Genomic DNA, 18,215 nt, shown 5'->3' on the forward strand with positions numbered 1-18,215 from the left:
GCACCCGTGGAAATGCACTTTGCCACGACTGACCAAAGAGAAGCACTCTTAGCTGTTAACCTCAATCATGTTCATGCAAGATGGATTGTTCCATTATGAAACAAATCAGTTTAAAGGAAATATTATGCCCTCTCTTTTCCTCATTACCAGGAAACCAAAACAAAAAACAAACAAACAAAAAAAAAACCCAAAAGCTCACAAAGTTCACTGAAAGCTTTATTTTGTTTTCTTCACTTTTGCCTACAATTGAAGTTATGGTAGAAACACAGTAGCTGCACGATAAATGTTTTAAACAACATTTGCACCAAAAAGCCAAGAAATATGTTAACACTGCAAAAGAAGCAGTATAGTGTTAAATATGATTAGCCTTGCATTTGATATTGCAGTCAGTGGTTATCAACAGATTAGCATATAACACAAATCTACATCTATTAAATTCACAAAGGCTGCTTTAATATTCTGTTTACAGTGTTAAGCTGTAGTGTATCAATGTCAAAAGTGTCAAAGTAGCTAACAATACTGATACAATGTAAATGACAGGCGTGCAAAAAATTTATAGAACCTGACAGAAGAGTAAGAAATGAATCAGATGAACTGTTCTGAACAATAAATCAGTAATAGCATTTACTAATATTTCACATCTTACAAGGCTCCCTATTGATTATCTTCTGTATCAGGAGTGAACTGCTAATGCATTTAATTATGAGTTATTATTAATCTCTGGCTCTCTTCCACAGCGCATCTTTTATCCTGTCTTCCTCTCATCTCCCTCTCCCTCATCCTGCTTCTGCCAGAGGTTTCTTCCTGGTAAAAGGGAGTTTTTCTTTCCCACTGTTGCCAAATGCTTGCTCAAACGACGTTGTTTATTGTTTTTACAATATAAAGCGCCTTTAGGCTACTGTTGTTGTGATTTGGTGAATTGAACTGATCATTGCAATTTAACCAGTTAAGCTGGAATTATTAAATTGCCCATGATAAATTACTATGACAACATAGATCGTACTACCGAAAGTCACAGAAGTAACCGTGAAGCTTAAAAACTTTAGATTGCTGCATAGCCGTGATCATCATAGTGTATTTATGTATATATGTCTGTATCTCCTTAACACGGTGCCAATCTGAGCGAATCTTTGCATGGACTTTATCACACATATTGTGATCACTAACAGCAATATAATTTTACAAAAGATTGAAGATTAAATGGTGATTTAGATTGCATGTATTATGTTAATTTCATATTCCAACAGTGAAAGCACACTGCGTCACATTCTCAGTTTGCTTTAGTTTCATGTGTCACAACACTGTATGTAACTTAATGATTACTAAAATTTGTATTTGCAAGGGAATTTTGTTCGAGAATCAAACTTTAAAAAAAAAAATGTTGGAGATGTGGAAATATCCATATGTAATGGGCATTTCCACGCAGTTTCCGTATAATACCAAAGTAAACCAATGGATCAAAGACAGTGCACTGAACATAAAAGTCTGACAAGTCTGTTTTCTGTGGTTAAAGTTCTGAAAGTTGATTAATCAATGTAAAAATACTCTTAGTGTAGTCTTTTTTGCTGAATTTAATCAGTAGCCCAGCAGGTTATATGAGAATAACTTAGAGGCAGGGATCGCTTACCCTTTTGTCATCTTTGAAATTACATCTTTGGCCACACAGCTTTTCTGTATTAAAATTTACATTTGGGAATACCAAATTCCACATACCAAAGAAGCTGTGTAGCCAACCCTATTTCATCTAACACAGGACACACTTCTGTGTAATTCCTCTCTGGAGAATTTAGGCTTCCTTTTGACTATTAACAGGATATTGTTTCAGTGCCTTCCATTACAAAAAAGACTCATAATTTTCTGGAATCATAGCCCGGCACGACCTATCATGTTCAAGTTTTGGAGTCCTGAAGCTCCAGGAGGCGTGGTTTAGGACAGAAATGTTTCTTTTTGTGCCAAAATAAGGATTTAATGTTTCTGACTTAATCTTCCAAAAATAAAAGTAGTATTTATTCTGAAAGGCAACAAATAATAAATATTGCTTTGCACCTAAAATAGACTAAGTTGATTGGTTTACAGGGCTAATGGCAAAGAGATTAATGGGTTAGCAAACCGTGTGGAGCTTGAGGTCAGTGTTTTCTGTGTTACAATGTTCCTATTATTCACAGCATATTGCTAGTGTTATATAGCTATACGATTCCAGCTGTAGCAATATGGTTTATATTTGTAACTTCTTGTATATATGCAGCTAAAACCCCTGAATGAAACCCTGCTGTTCCTCTTATTTTGCACATATTCTTCTTGTTTGTTATTTATTCCTGTTGTGTCACTACTTATATGTCCTGCACAGTTGATGTGGAGCACCCACAGTGCCATTGTACATGTACAATGACAATTCTATTCTATTCAAGATACAAACTGTGTCGTATTGTCAGTTGGTGATGCAAAAACTCTACAAAGGTTTTTATCCTTGGCTCTAATCTGCTGCTGTTTTATTTGACTTTTACACTGCTGGAGTTGTAGCTACTAAAACACAGATTAGAACATTAAAAAGAGCTTTTGTTATAACTAAGATGACCTATTAAATCAACAAAAGTAAATACTGTGAACTAAACCAAAGTAATTTCCATGTCTACTTATAGTAGGCTATGGAACAGTAACATTTAATGTTCAGATGTATCGATTTTAAAGAGCTCTAATGTGCAGTTGTGACATTAGAAATTACCTGCAGTGTAAACATAATTAACAAATACGCTACTACTCTTGAGCTAAACCCCAATATTTTTAATAATTTTAATAATTTTCAGCTGCATTAGAACTTGAGTTATATTTGGACTTGGGTTGCATTGTGCTGTTATATTTTGTATACTAATTAAGGAGTTTTATCACCATTTTATCATCATTATTTAATAATGTCTCTTACTGGAGTAAGTTGGGACTTTGTGCAGAAAAACAGTCACATGTTCTGTGATGGCCCTTTCACATAGAAAGCGCCATGCACTGCAGTGACTGTTGGTTGAGCGAATGACCCCAAATTTGCTCAGTAGACACAGGTCTCTGCGAATACCACGTCATTTTTTGCGACTGTGTATGCTTATGTGTACTATATGCTCCCAGTCTCTGTCATTCCACAATTCTACTGGTATGCCCTTGACACGCCCCTTTTTATGAGAGTGTGCACAGACCCTGAAGGTTGGCTTATCAAAGAAAGTTGATAGCCGCTTTTGTGATAGCCGGTATTTTAAGCTTTTAAAGGTATTTTTTCAGGCCAGCTAAGACAAAAAAAGCCTGGCTCTATGCCTTCATGGTTTATCAAAGTGGTCAGATGTTCAGCTCAACTGCCTGAGCACCATCTCCCTGGTAAAGCTTTAAGCCTCCACATCCATTGAAGCAATATTAGATGACTAGAATGGACAAATAAAGATGGTGGTAGTATATTACTTATTTTTCAGGTTTGGACTCACACAGAGAAAATACAATTCCTTTTGTAGCTCTCTGTATCGAGCTATGGAAAGTATCTGAGTGTAAAAGAATGACAAAGCCTCATAAGCAGGGCTAATCCTGGTTGTACAGTGTAAATCATGCACATACATTTTACTTATTCATACCCTGAATTCACATGATTCATGCTTTGCTTTTTGTAGTAATTGCTAATTTAGTCAAAAAAGAAATTTACACACTCTTGTCATCCTTTGGGATAGCTACGTCTGTACATTCCAGCCAGATATCGTTTGATTTTGCAAAGATAACAGCAGCTCAGATGTATTCTGCACACCTGACAGATTTGGCACTTAGAGCTAAGCAGAGCAGGTATATACACCACATTACACTTTATATCACACATTATCACTGTAAGAAAACATACACTACAAAAAGTATCAATATCCTGCTGCAAACAGATTTTTTGTTTGTATGTTTGTTTTTCTCTTCTGACCATATCTCTGTGGGGAAGTCCACAGCCAGTCCAAAGGGAAATTGCTGAATCTGTAAACGGAACACAAACTCATATCCAAACAAACTGTAAACACTTATTTTGCTTCTCTTTCTTTTTTGCTTTTTTTTCTTAAATATTTTAGAGCCAGATAGATCAAAAGCAAGGTGATGAAATATCAAGAATTATCAAATGTCAATATAAGCAAAGCGTAAAGGAAAAATACAGAACCACAGACGTACCTTGTGGTCATTTTATCTGTGACTGAAGCCAAATGTGTTGTAATGTAAAAGCTAAACATTATGTACAAATTTACATTTTTGATTCATTTTCTACCATCTTTTCATTCACAGTCTGCTCCGATGTGTTTTTACTGCTACATTAACCTCATTTAGTCAACTATGCATTTCAGCACTCACCAGTGTGACCGTGACTGTCTCGGAAATATTTCCACATGAGAGCAAATTCATATAAACTCAGATTATTATCTCTAACACAACTCTTTGTGTATGCAAAGCTGAAATGATCATTACCTTCACACTGACGGAGTTTGATTCATGTCGAGTCCCGTCATAGCACATAAATCACCACGAATGATTTAGCTCTGGCTAATGCCATCTTACTTGTCTTAAATGTGCTACAGATATTCAGTGTAACAGTTTTCTAATTTAAAAATGATCAATAATCTTAATAACCCTTGGAGCAGTTAGTTTGACATCAGGATGGAAGTCTAGAAAATGAGATAAAGCCAGTCTCAGTCAGAACAATAGACCAATACAATGAGTGAAGTGTTGTGGCTGCCGACAGTGTTCTTCCACTGGCAGCTTTATCCTCCTTTAGTGATTCTGCTCAGAGGCTTTCTGTGCGCTTGACACCACTACAGAAAGTCAAGTAGGTAAGCAGAGAAGAAGCCCATGGAAATCCAAACACAAGTGGTTTGATGCTATTCTGTCTTTTTCTAAGCACAAACCCCATAGAGTGGGCTCCATTCTGATTCTACATCTGTTATGACAGACCTTTTTCAAATCCACTGAGTCCAAAATTGTCTTTCAGCACACACCACGTGTCTCTTTTTAAAACAAAGAAAAATACAAAAAAATACCCAAAGGGTGGTTGAATCACACGGAATACCAAACAAGAATTCCCTGCTTCTCCATGTAGAGAGTTGCTGCCATTGTGCAACAAACTACACTGTAATTCATCATCCAGCTGTCGGTGGGCAAGAGTTGTGTGATTCTCCTCTGTAAGGCTCACTTATTATGAGATGATGTTAAATGTACAAATGGAAAGAGTTAATCTCCAAAATTCTTACTTTTCAGTTTTTTAATCCACATCAGATGTCTCTGATGAAATGGCAAAGTCGGATTTGAAAAGGCCATTGTTTTAAACTTTTGGCTTTTTGTACATCAGTCATTCTCTGCTCGATTATAGTACCAAGATAAATGCCATATGAATGACATTTTTTGAGACAGACTCCTTCAGGGATTTCTTTGCCCTTTTTGCGTCATCAGAAAGTTCAGCTTTCGATCCCTAAATTATGAACTATTTCATTATCTTGATAAAACATTTTAGGCCATCAATATCATTCTACTCTCAGTGCCTCTGTAAGGCATCACTTTGAGGGGGGACAGTAAGAACTTTAATAGATAGTGGAACTTGTTTTCCATTACCTTTAATTATTCATTTGAATGTCTCGTTTGACAGCCAAATTAGAGAGAATAAAACAAGATTTGCCTATGTCAACTCTTCCTTTGAAAATATCTCTTAAAACTCTGTTGTGGAGATCTGGGTGACTTCTGATTGGAGATCTTGCTGGATCCTCCTTGAACGAGAGCAATGGGGGACCCGGTCCATGCCTAGTCATGCCGGCTTCTTTCCTGCTTCTGTTGGAGCACAGATGGACACTGGCTCCCTGGTGGTGTTGTGGCCTCTGGTCAGACTGTTTTGCTCCACACGGGTCCGACAGGGGAGGCAGAAATCCCTGAAGCATCGCTTGAAATTTTCATCCAAAAATGCATAGAGGACAGGATTGAGGCTACTGTTGGTATACCCCAAAGCGATGCACAGATGCCAGCTAGCTATCACAAAGGGATTCCTGCTGTCAATTTCTATCATGGTCTTCACAATGATGAATATGTGAATGGGGGTCCAGCAGATGATAAAGGCCGCCACCACCACCAGGACCATGCGGGTAATGCGGCGCATGTTGCGGTCTTTCTCCTTGGAGCCTGAGAGCAGACGAACACTCCTCAGACGCAGGATCATCAGACCATAGCATATGGTGATGACCATCACAGGCCCCACAAAAGCAAAGATGAAGACGCAGATCTTTGTCACCGTGTCCCAATACCAGTCAGGCTCAGGAAACTTTAACATGCAAGTGGTTTTACCTGAAAAAAAAAAAGAACAGTTACATTTTGATGGCATTAGACAAAATAGGGCTGATGTTAATTAACATCTGTGAAAGATCAGAGCAAAAACCACAGGATTCAAATCCAAAAAACTGCAGTGAAGGCTGTGGTACAAGATCAAGAACCTTTCGTGTGTAGTGCAGACTTTTAAATTCAGACAGTCTGTCATGGAAGGTTTCATAATGTTGCACTCAACTGTTCACACAATAAGAGATAAAAAGTCCCCTAAAGTGCTGAAGAAGAGAGAATAAAGCAAAAGCTAATAACTTTTCAAAAGTTATAGAAGCAATTACACATGTAGTGACATGTAATTTACGTGTAACTTTAGGCACACACTTATAGAAAATAAGGTTAGGTAAACTTACAGCTGGATTTTACTTGTGCGGGCAACTCAAACTTTAATATCATCCCAGTACAGACCTGCATCACTGAATTTATACACACATTTTATGCATGTGCACCCAGTTATTTTTATAGTTTGTCTTTTCAACCATCACAATGAATACACTACTGTACAATCCCTTCACTCTTTATATTTTAATTTTTTGAAAGATTAGTCACTACTTGCACATTTCACGTTTCCTTGCTGTTAGGCTGATCACTGCACTTTTGCATCCCCGGAGAGGGAACAGGACTGAACATATCGATCGACTGACTGATTGAGTTGAACTCTCTGTTCTCTCAGCCTCATGTTCACATTCTGCAGCATCTTCCTCTTTTTGTTCTTTTAACCCGTTTTTGTCTGAACAGAATAGAACATTGCACACACGAGGGAGACTGTGGCCAAAAACTCCTTATGTTTCTGCTCCACTGTTCAACAGTTTTTCAGTTTCTCCCTGGAGCAGGATGGAAAATAATCTGAAAGGGAGTTTAGTTGTAGTCTTGCAATCAGCGACCCTGCAAAGAGCCCCCATCTTTGAGAAATCTAATAGGTTATATCCGAAAACATTGACTGATAATAACATATTGTTTTTAGCTGTAAGAGGGTGGCAGACTTTCGCAATCTTTTCAAAGTTTTCTGGCATGGTAGTCTTCAGTTGATCTTTGTCAAGAGCAGTGTATAGAATAGGTTTTAAGTCAGGATCAACCAAATTTAAGCCTAGACTCAACTATTTCCAGTTTTATTCATTGGCATGCATGTCTGATTTGCAGCAACACTGAATCAAAATAAAAACAAAGGGGAATTTAAATTATATTAAATTATGAAAATCAATAAAGCTGTAACGTCAAGACCTTCACGGTCAAGCAGTCTAATTAGGTATTAACAAAGTGAAAAGAGGTCTTCAACAAAGCAAAGAAAGGCATTTCTTTGAAAATGAGAGCAATGCTCACGTTGCTAGGTTTTTTGTGAAGATTCAACTACTTTTAAATGATCTCGCCACTCGCGACGCTGACCATGGTAAACACAAACTGTACATCCAATGGCAGCGGTAGACATTTCCTCCTAATCAGAGACAAAATCTCCCAATCAACTCCTCACTGCTGTGTACGCTCAGCTGCTTGCAAAGCGTCTGCTCAATTTAAACCCTTTAAATGACACGAGACGCCGTCTTCAGCGTTAGAAGCTGTACAGGAATGTCCAAGTGAAACGAAGGCTTAAGCTGAAATGGCACAACTTTGTTACAGCTGGTGCATTTGTTACAATGTTTGTCTTTGTGCAGCACTAATAGCTATGTGTTGACTGTCTGCTGCATGGTTTGAAGGATCAGCAGTGACTTTATATGACTTTAGCACACAACAAGGTGAGCCTTGAGCTGCTAACTCTGTAGCTACAGACTGCGAGAAACCCAATAACACATACAGGAGCCTAAATAAAATAAGATGTGAACCCAAGGATAAAGTCTGGATTTGCTGTAACTCTGTTTCACCCCTCTGAGTCTTTCACAGAAACATCAGCTAGGGTGCAGAGATACAGCAGTTTCTCCAAACTGTCTGATAAAAAGATCACCTCATTATCACTCTATTGCACATCATAGTGGGACATACCTCATAATGGCCAACAGCTATACTCTAACAATACAGCTGATTAAGCTGTAATTTTATGTACTGATTTTCAGGCAGCTCGTTGCAAGACTGAGTGTTAGATGAGAGAGGAAGCGTCTCCTCCACCCACATTTTGTATTGACTTTATAGGGCTATAAAATGTGTTATGCTTCATCCCTAATTGTCCTTACTTTTTGGCACTGAGGACAATCTTTGGCAAAGCAGAGACTGATCTTCAGAGAATTCACAGACATTATCATATTGTCTATAAGCCATCAAGAGCGAACTGAACAAATACCAAATTAGCTTCAGACAGAAAAGAAAAATTCCAATTAATACTAGTATAATCAATTTAGCTGATTCTGTGGGAGAATAAACTGTTTTGGTGGTAATTATTAGATATTACAAAATCACAAGTTAGAATCATTAATGATATTTTCTATGCTTTTCTTGCTTTAGTTTGGGTTAGCAAGGTGCATATTTGGAATAGCTCTTTCACTCTATGTAAATGTAACTTCCTCATATGGAAAGTGGAAGTGTTTTATTTTTCAGTGCCAATTCTTAATGCTTGGTCAGGACCAGTGCTCTTCACTTTATATAAAATGGGCTCTGAACACCTCAGGAACACACTATTCGGTCTATAATTGATGAATCCTGCTTCAGGGCCCAAACTACTCTGCATTTAATAAGGCTGTTGTGTTTTTAACATGTTTTAATGATTTGTATCTTGTTCTATTTAATCTCAACAAGCCCCTAAAAACAGGCAGTGATCACTGTCGGCCTCTCTCGGTGTTTATTGTCACTGTTCATTTTAACGCTCAGTTTTTAAAATCTTACGATGTAACTACAGCCCAGCCCATGCAGCAGTATATTAATGACTAACCTCGTATTGTGGATGGATTATCTCAGTTGTTCTCCCACCCTCACGTTAACATTTATTGAGTGGAAAAAAGTTAGCATTCATCCTCCACCTTCACTGTTTATATTAAGCTAACATAGCTGTGTCACTAGCGATCACGTAGCACATCGTTATATATCAGCTAGCCAAACTAAAGTAACCCTACAAACGCCACTGCTGTTTACTTTCCTGTCTTCATTTATGTCGGAAGTGATAGCAGAGCTGTACGTCTTAATTTGTTTTAGAAATTTCTCAGTCAGGACGGGCTATATTATATTTAGATGGAAACTAGTGACCTAACTCTTTGCTAACTTCTAACTCCGTTAAGTTTAATAAATTCCGTTTTCATGGATGTCTGGATGCTAAACTTAATTGTTACATCTGGTAGAGCAGCCACAATGATTATTTTATTACAGATGAAAGAATTTAAACAGTTTTTAACTCTCAGTGATGCCGCAGTGATCGTTTGGCTTATGGACCTGCAGCGGAGTTTGGGCCCAGACACGGCTAATGACGTCACACTTAAAACACCTTAAACTACCTTAAACTTATCACTTCAATGCATCCTGTCAGACACAACTTCTCAGCTGTCACTGCTAAATGTCTGTTAGATTACTTTTTAAAATTTTAATTGCCTTGGGCAGCAGATATGTGATTTTTGGAACACACTGTGAAGTCTCTAGTAGGATTACACAACTGAGGATTACACACTTTGCTAAATAAAGGGCACACTACCTCCTATACCGGCAACTATATTTCGGCAATAGTATTTCAGCGATACATAGTTGTTTTTTTTCTACATTATGTTCCTTCAAAGATGTGCTAAAGGTTATCAGAGAAGGCTGTGACTTCATTACCAAATACATTTATTTGGAAAAATGAGTAATCCTCATGCAATCTTGTACTTACTTTGTGGCACCAAACAAAAGAAGACATCTGGAAAAGCAGTTCAAAAGGACCTACCCTCAACTACAGAATCTGTCTCTTGGAAAATATTACCTTAGGTTTCATTAGACAGTTTTTGTATCAAGTAGTGTAGATGCTTCAGAGGCTCTTCTCCTTGCTCTTAGAATACACAATGGACAGTTCAGAGTATTGATTCAGAATCAGTTGCCGCTATTGTTGCATTTCCTTGTGTACAGTTTCATTTCCAACTAAAGGACCACAAGGTTTGCCTGATAGATGCAAATTATTCAAATGAATGCAGAATTACCTTTGTTCTCCACTACGACAACCAGCACTCAGTAACCATACATATTCAGCCTTATTTTTGAAACAATATAAATTAATTCAGAAATCATCTTAAAATATTACCAAGAGGTAAAGAACATGGACTTGCAGTCTTACCATTGTCTGCCACTTTGGTCACAGCCATGATCATGACAGGCACACCAATTGCCGAGGACAGGACCCAGATGAGTATGTTGATCAACTTGGCCTTGACAGGCGTCCGAAACTCCAGCGCCCTGACTGGGTGGCACACGGCGATGTAGCGATCTACACTCATCATTGTGAGGGTGAAGATACTTGTGAACATGTTGTAGTAGTCGATGGCAATAATGAGCTTGCAGAGGACATCCCCAAATGGCCAGGTGTTCATGAGGTATTTGGCGCTCTGGAAGGGCAGCGTGCTGGTGGCCAAGGCATCGGCAAGAGCTAGATTGAAGATGTAGATATTTGTGGCAGTGTTCATCTTGGTGTATCTGGTTGTGGTCACAAAGTAGACAGAAGGTGTAGTAAAAGTTAAAAAGAAACTGATATTTTTTAACGATTTTTTTCCCCAGTCAAAAACAGGTTATTTCAGATCATCTCACAGTTGCCTCCCTGGTCCAGTCTACTTGCAGCTGCTGTTGAACTGAAAATCATATAGTTATTTGGGTATAATTTATTAGCTTGTTGGAGAGAGAAATAGTGTATGTAGAGAATAGATGACATAAAGGCCCATGAATTGAGATTTGAATAGAAAAAAATTGTCATTTGTGTTACTGGTGCATTTTTGTCCTTTCTTAATAATAATAATAATAATAATAATAATAATAATAATAATGTATACTTTATTCATCCTCGTGGGGAAATTACTTTCTCTGCATTTGACCCATTCACTCAGTGAAGCAGTGGGCAGCCACTAAGCAGGCGCCTGGGGAGCAGTGTGTAGGGACGGTACCTTGCTCAGGGGTACCTCAGGGTAGCCGTTCAGTGGATTTGAACATCCAAACTTCCGATCATGGGGCGACCATTCTACCAACTGAGCTTCATCAGGGAAAACGGATATTTCAATTATTCTGTTACCTACTTTAGATCCATTTTACCTCTAGTCATTTTCATAAAGTTATTATAGAAATAATTAGATATAATTCCATGTTGGAATTGATTACAAACAAAGGCTTAGTTTAATTTATGACTGCACTGCCTTGCTAATTTCCAGATTACCAAATCCCAAAAATAAACTACAAGTTAATTGCTTTTCTCCTCAGATCCAAAGTTAAAATACAGTGGGGCAAAAAAGTATTTAGTCAGCCACCGATTGTGCAAGTTCCCCCACCTAAAATGATGACAGAGGTCAGTAATTTGCACCAGAGGTACACTTCAACTGTGAGAGACAGAATATGAAAGAAAAATCCATGAATTCACATGGTAGGATTTGTAAAGAATTTATTCGTAAATTAGGGTGGAAAATAAGTATTTGGTCACCTCAAACAAGGAAAATCTCTGGCCCTCACAGACCTGTAACGTCTCCTGTAAGAAGCTTTTCTGTCCCCCACTCGTTACCTGTATGAATGGCACCTGTTTGAACTCATCATCTGTATAAAAGACACCTGTCCACAGCCTCAAACAGTCAGACTCCAAACTCCACCATGGCCAAGACCAAAGAGCTTTTGAAGGACACCAGGAAAAGTATTGTAGACCTGCACCAGACTGGGAAGAGTGAATCTACAATAGGCAAGCAGCTTGGTGTGAAAAAATCAACTGTGGGAGCAATCATCAGAAAATGGAAGACATACAAGACCACTGATAATCTCCCTCGATCTGGGGCTCCACGCAAGATCTCATCCCGTGGGGTCAAAATGATCATGAGAACGGTGAGCAAAGATCCCAGAACCACACGGGCGGACCTGGTGAATGACCTGCAGAGAGCTGGGACCAAAGTAACAAAGGTCACCATCAGTAACACACTACAACGGCAGGGAATCAAATCCCGCAGTGCCAGACGTGTTCCGCTGCTGAAGCCAGTGCATGTCCAGGCCCGTCTGAAGTTTGCCAGAGAGCACATGGATGATACAGCAGAGGATTGGGAGAATGTCATGTGGTCAGATGAAACCAAAGTAGAACTTTTTGGTATAAACTCAACTCGTCGTGTTTGGAGGAAGAAGAATACTGAGTTGCATCCCAAGAACACCATACCTACTGTGAAGCATGGGGGTGGAAACATCATGCTATGGGGCTGTTTTTCTGCCAAGGGGACAGGACGACTGATCCGTGTTAAGGACAGAATGAATGGGGCCATGTATCGTGAGATTTTGAGCCAAAACCTCCTTCCATCAGTGAGAACTTTGAAGATGAAACGAGGCTGGGTCTTCCAACATGACAATGATCCAAAACACACCGCCCGGGCAACAAAGGAGTGGCTCCGTAAGAAGCATTTGAAAGTCCTGGAGTGGCCTAGCCAGTCTCCAGACCTCAACCCCATAGAAAATCTGTGGCGGGAGTTGAAAGTCCGTGTTGCTCGGCGACAGCCCCAAAACATCACTGCTCTCGAGAAGATCTGCATGGAGGAATGGGCCAAAATACCAGCTACTGTGTGTGCAAACCTGGTAAAGACCTATAGTAAACGTTTGACCTCTGTTATTGCCAACAAAGGTTATGTTACAAAGTATTGAGTTGTATTTTTGTTATTGACCAAATACTTATTTTCCACCCTGATTTACGAATAAATTCTTTACAAATCCTACCATGTGAATTCATGGATTTTTCTTTCACATTCTGTCTCTCACAGTTGAAGTGTACCTCTGGTGCAAATTACTGACCTCTGTCATCATTTTAGGTGGGGGAACTTGCACAATCGGTGGCTGACTAAATACTTTTTTGCCCCACTGTAAGAACTGAAACCAAGGATTCAAAGCCAACACTAGAACAGCAACTCATTCAAACTCCATAAACCCAAAACAGTCACTGCAACTCAAACACAACAAGTAACAAGTGTCTGGAATATTAATGACATTTAATTAGGGGTCAAAACCTCATCATTAACAATAATTAAAGGCTAGGAGCGTAATTAATAATAATAATAATTAATAAGTTATTATTTCAGATCTCATAGAAACTCAAAGGTTTTGGGATTAAAATCCAGGACGGTGACAGTTTTATTAACCCAAATTCACACTGGCGTGCTCATAGTACAAAAGAGATTCAAGTCACATGCTTCATTTGTAGCTCATTTCCAGCATATTTTCTTTGTAGTCTATAATTTTAACAAGAAAAAAATGTTGCTTTCCCCCCCCCATTTCTATCTTTAACTTTTTAACATTGGAGATATTGACATTTCATTTTATAGCAGAAAAAGATAACAATATTATTGTAAAGCCTAAACCATGCTCAAGCAGAACATCAGCTAGTGGAAGCCAACCTCATTTGTACCTGTCCATGATTCTATAGTGGAATCACTGTGGCTTTTTATTTGTGCTGATATGTAAAAAATGTAAAAATAAATGTATGAGAGGCTAAGCCATAAAAGGTTAACTAGAGACAATGCATCTCAGGACATGTTAAAGTCGTTTAAGTACTTTCTGCAGGGAGTAATTATTGTATTACTTTTTCAAAAGCTTATAGGTAATATGTAACAGATTACTTAATACAGATTACTTAATACACTGTTATTTCTGCATGAGGGGAACCCTCATGCAGAAATAATTGTGTAGGAAATGCAGATCAATAGTGCAAAATATACTGCAGATACATTTAATGTGGGTTTCACTATTTGCACTATTTACAAGCTCCTACAGCTTGTAAATAGACTGCAAACTGCTGTTGTGACCCATTGTAGAGCCAAAGCAGTAGATAGGTCATCATACTCTCAAATGTTTTAGTGAGTCTTTTTTCAAGCCACAACATGTAGTGAGAGCTCAATAAATTAGAGGGGTTTGTATCCAATAACTCAATCACAGTCGTTTATATTTTAAAATCTAATTCTATTGAATCAATAGATCTTTTTTCTGTGTCCTTTTAGATACACTAACAACCATGACTGAATCACTTTGATACAAAAAAAAAATCTACTTTAATGCCGGCATTTCATTTTTTTGTTTTCATTAACTGGATCTAGATTATTATGAGATAAATCATAATTAGGCCATGTCATTTTTTTAAGTTGTAGAACAGTTGCAGCGTGTCATATTAGGTCAGGCCTTAAGAGTTAAATCATCTTTGGGAGTTTTTCCACTACAAGTATATTAATGAAAGAACTCTGTAGTCTGATAGAAAAGATTTCTTAAAGTAATAAATTAGTCTAAAGCGAATGTCGGCTTAATCAGGAATTTATAATTACAAATGCTGTCAAAACGTCTCAACAGCTGCTCTATTATTCACTCTCAGCATCAGCTTTAGTCTCTAAATGACATCAATGTTTCATTTCAATCTGTTTCTTTTTTTCAGCTGAAGGTAAAACTGACACAGACCATTAACAAATTAGTAATTATTTATAAGAGCAACGGGCTTTATCATAATTCATAAAAGGAAAACTACTGGTGTAATTAATTAGAGGCTGCATTTAATTCTTGTGTTCCATGTCAAAGAAGCTGCTAGTTTTTTTGTTCCATGCAAGTGGCTATCTTATTTTTTACACCTCTTACTAATTATGGAGGGAAAATTGCCATCAAATATGAAATGTTAATCATTCAGGAGGCTATGCAGAGACTGAATAACTAGCAGTAGCACACAGAAGATTTTGCAGAAATTACCTACAGTAATTCAGTGCAGCAACACAGAAAAGTCAAACTTATGATAGAGTTAGTTTTGAATTTCAAAAGGACAATGGTGGAATGGAAAGGCCAGAAATATAATGCATCCAAATGACTTTGCACACATCAGAGACATATTGAACACTGTGGGAGTGCCTGAAAAAACAGTTAGCTGTGAGGTACCACCAGTTAGAGCTACAGCATTCTTCTTCCCTGAATGTCTAATCATTCTGCAAACTTTCTAAAATGATATAACTGCACCTTGTCATCTATTTTTTTTCCTGCTGCACCAATTTAATTCTCCTTCCTCATTCCTGCCTTTATCATCCCTCTTTCTCTTTCTTTTTCTTTTTCTTTGGCCATGAAGAGTCAACCAAACACTTATCCGTAGACTTTGCCAATTGCTCTCAGAAGAACTGAAGAAGCTTCTCGGATGAGAAGTGATACATCTTCAAGGAACCTTAAAGAAGTACAGACGCTTGTACTTGCAACTTGTAGGGGATTCTCAGTGATATAACACCCACTCTGATATGACATAATAGTGGAAATAGTGGAAATGACACGGTAGTAGGATTGTTCAAATTTGAGTATATAAATCAGCTTTTGGCTGTAGACTATTTCGCTGACATTTTAGTCCCTCAAACCATGTAATACAACAAGCCTCATTCACTCGTTCATACAAGCAGCTCATCTATACTTAAGTGCTTTTTATCTAGCATTCACACACACATTCCTACTCCGATGGATGCGGTCAGAGAACAACTTGGGGTTAGTTGACCCAAGGATATTTGGCATGCAGACTAGAGCAACCAGGGATTGAAACACCTGGTCAGAACAACCTTCTGATTAAGAGATGCCCTGCTGTAGCTCCTGAGGTATAGCCACTGCCAAGCTGTGTCAGATCCATGCTAGTATGCACTAGCTTGGCTGGATTGTAAGAAATCAAAAAACAAAATGTCACGAAGAAGGGAAAAGTGCCTGCATGGAAGGCTCTGTTTTAGTATTATTGCTTTGGTCTGGACTGCACAGTATGCATGCTCTCAGCAGGCAACAAGCAAAAGACACATTGACATTCAACATAAATTTTACACCAGACACTGACAGGTTGTTATGCAGAAGTATTTTTCTGATAGGCACTAATACAAGTGGTCCTGAGGTTCAGTCACAGTCAGCTTTCAGCATATAAAGGTGACAGGCGGAAAATCTTGTTCCTGTAGTTTAATCACATTTTTGTTTGTTTGCTTGTTTTGGGTTAAAACCACGGGCATCATGCTAAGTGGCTGTCACAGCTATCCAATCATTTCCTCTTCAACAGTAATGAAACACAGAATGAAAAAAGAAGTCTCAGAGCAGTGGGCTGCAGCGGGGGTCCCTGACCTTCACTTCTAAGCAAACGATGATGCACACTGAGAGTGTCTTAGTAATGCTATCCATCCTGTTTCCTGGGCTCTGAAGGTAATTTCTGCTTGTTCACCTTGTCAGCACACCAGTGATCCCAACAAGTGATCCCTTAGCTTACCTAGATCCCTTAATCAAATATTGACAGCTCAGAATTATATAAATCCCAACAAACCAGGAAGGATGTAGAAACACAGAGTCAGACACTGATAAAAATTAAATATCTTTTTTTTTGGATCATGAAGAATCCATTGCACACAGCCTTATACTTTTAACCATTAAAGAAAGACATGTTATGAAATAATTATCATGATTTCTTGGGCTTCTAATTTCTTTTTTTCACTTTTTTAAGATCTTTATACCATTTTTGCCTGCATATATCATTTTTTTTCTCATGCTTAGAAATGTATGATGATGACATCCCTACAAGCATGTACCTGTACAGGTGCCTATACTATGACTCAGTTTCAACATACCCTGGATATATTTACTTAATCTGCCTTCATTTATCTTAATATCAGCAATCAGGCTAAGTGGCATATGAAGGTTGTAATTAAGTTGAAAAGTCAACCCAGGGATTCCCAATCTGGGTACAAGCGTATTCATATGAAATTGGTGGGACTGGCAGCATCTGAACAGTCACAAGCATGGGTAGGTCTGCTTGCAGCAGAGCGAGCGATTTCACGAAGGCACGGTGTGTTGCTATTTGATTTCTTTTAGCCTATTTCACAGGTGCTGTTCAAGTAATTTTTTATTCAACAGCTTTGGCAATAATCAGGCCTTGGTGTGGGTAGTGAAATTGAGCTCAGCTTTAATAAAAGATGTGGTTAATCACATTTAATTCATGATTTAACAAGGTGGAAGAACAATTACTTTTTATTACTTTAGGGCCAAGTTGATTCGGATAGTTTTCTTAAAAACTTTGTGTTTACTTTGTATTTACTACTTGTTTCTGCACTGTATTGTGATGCATAGAACACTAAAATTGTAGTTGTGGCCAGCTAACAGAAAAATAAGAAAAAAAGAAAATTAAGGAGTACAGTACTATTTTCTATATTCCTTACTGATGTACATCAGGGGATGACAAAGACTTACTAGCCAGTAAAAAACTGTGGAGCCTTGTACTATCTGTGTACTGATATCCTGGCAATCTTCCAGGGATGTTGACACTACAGGGAGTGCAGAATTATTAGGCAAATGAGTAGTTTGTCCACATCATCCTCTTCATGCATGTTGTCTTACTCCAAGCTATATAGGCTCGAAAGCCTACTACCAATTAAGCATATTAGGTGATGTGCATCTCTGTAATGAGAAGGGGTGTGGTCTAATGACATCAACACCCTATATCAGGTGTGCATAATTATTAGGCAACGTCCTTTCCTTTGGCAAAATGGGTCAAAAGAAGGACTTGACAGGCTCAGAAAAGTCAAAAATAGTGAGATATCTTGCAGAGGGATGCAGCAGTCTCAAAACTGCAAAGCTTCTGAAGCGTGATCATCGAACAATCAAGCGTTTCATTCAAAATAGTCAACAGGGTCGCAAGAAGCGTGTGGAAAAACCAAGGTGCAAAATAACTGCCCATGAACTGAGAAAAGTCAAGCGTGCAGCTGCCAGGATGCCACTTGCCACCAGTTTGGCCATAT

General features: G+C 38.3%; 1 protein-coding gene across 1 annotated transcript in view; it reads right to left on the reverse strand.

Moving 5' to 3' along the window:
- Positions 1 to 209: 209 nt before the first annotated feature.
- Positions 210 to 18,215, reverse strand: part of oprd1a (opioid receptor, delta 1a) — a 29,313-nt gene continuing 11,307 nt past the window's right edge. The window contains exons 2-3 of the mRNA XM_086280442.1: positions 10,568 to 10,923; positions 210 to 6,318 (exon numbers count right to left, since the gene is read on the reverse strand). Coding sequence (XP_086136568.1) covers positions 5,789 to 6,318; positions 10,568 to 10,923 — 886 coding nt within the window. The 3' untranslated portion in view covers positions 210 to 5,788. The remainder of the gene's footprint in view (positions 6,319 to 10,567; positions 10,924 to 18,215) is intronic.

Source organism: Aulonocara sp. 'chitande type north' Nkhata Bay, linkage group LG22 (assembly GCF_057382095.1).
Source record: "Aulonocara sp. 'chitande type north' Nkhata Bay isolate Kocher_YH1m ecotype deep benthic linkage group LG22, A_spYH_male_GT1.1, whole genome shotgun sequence".
NCBI classification, from domain to species: Eukaryota; Metazoa; Chordata; class Actinopteri; order Cichliformes; family Cichlidae; genus Aulonocara; species Aulonocara sp. 'chitande type north' Nkhata Bay.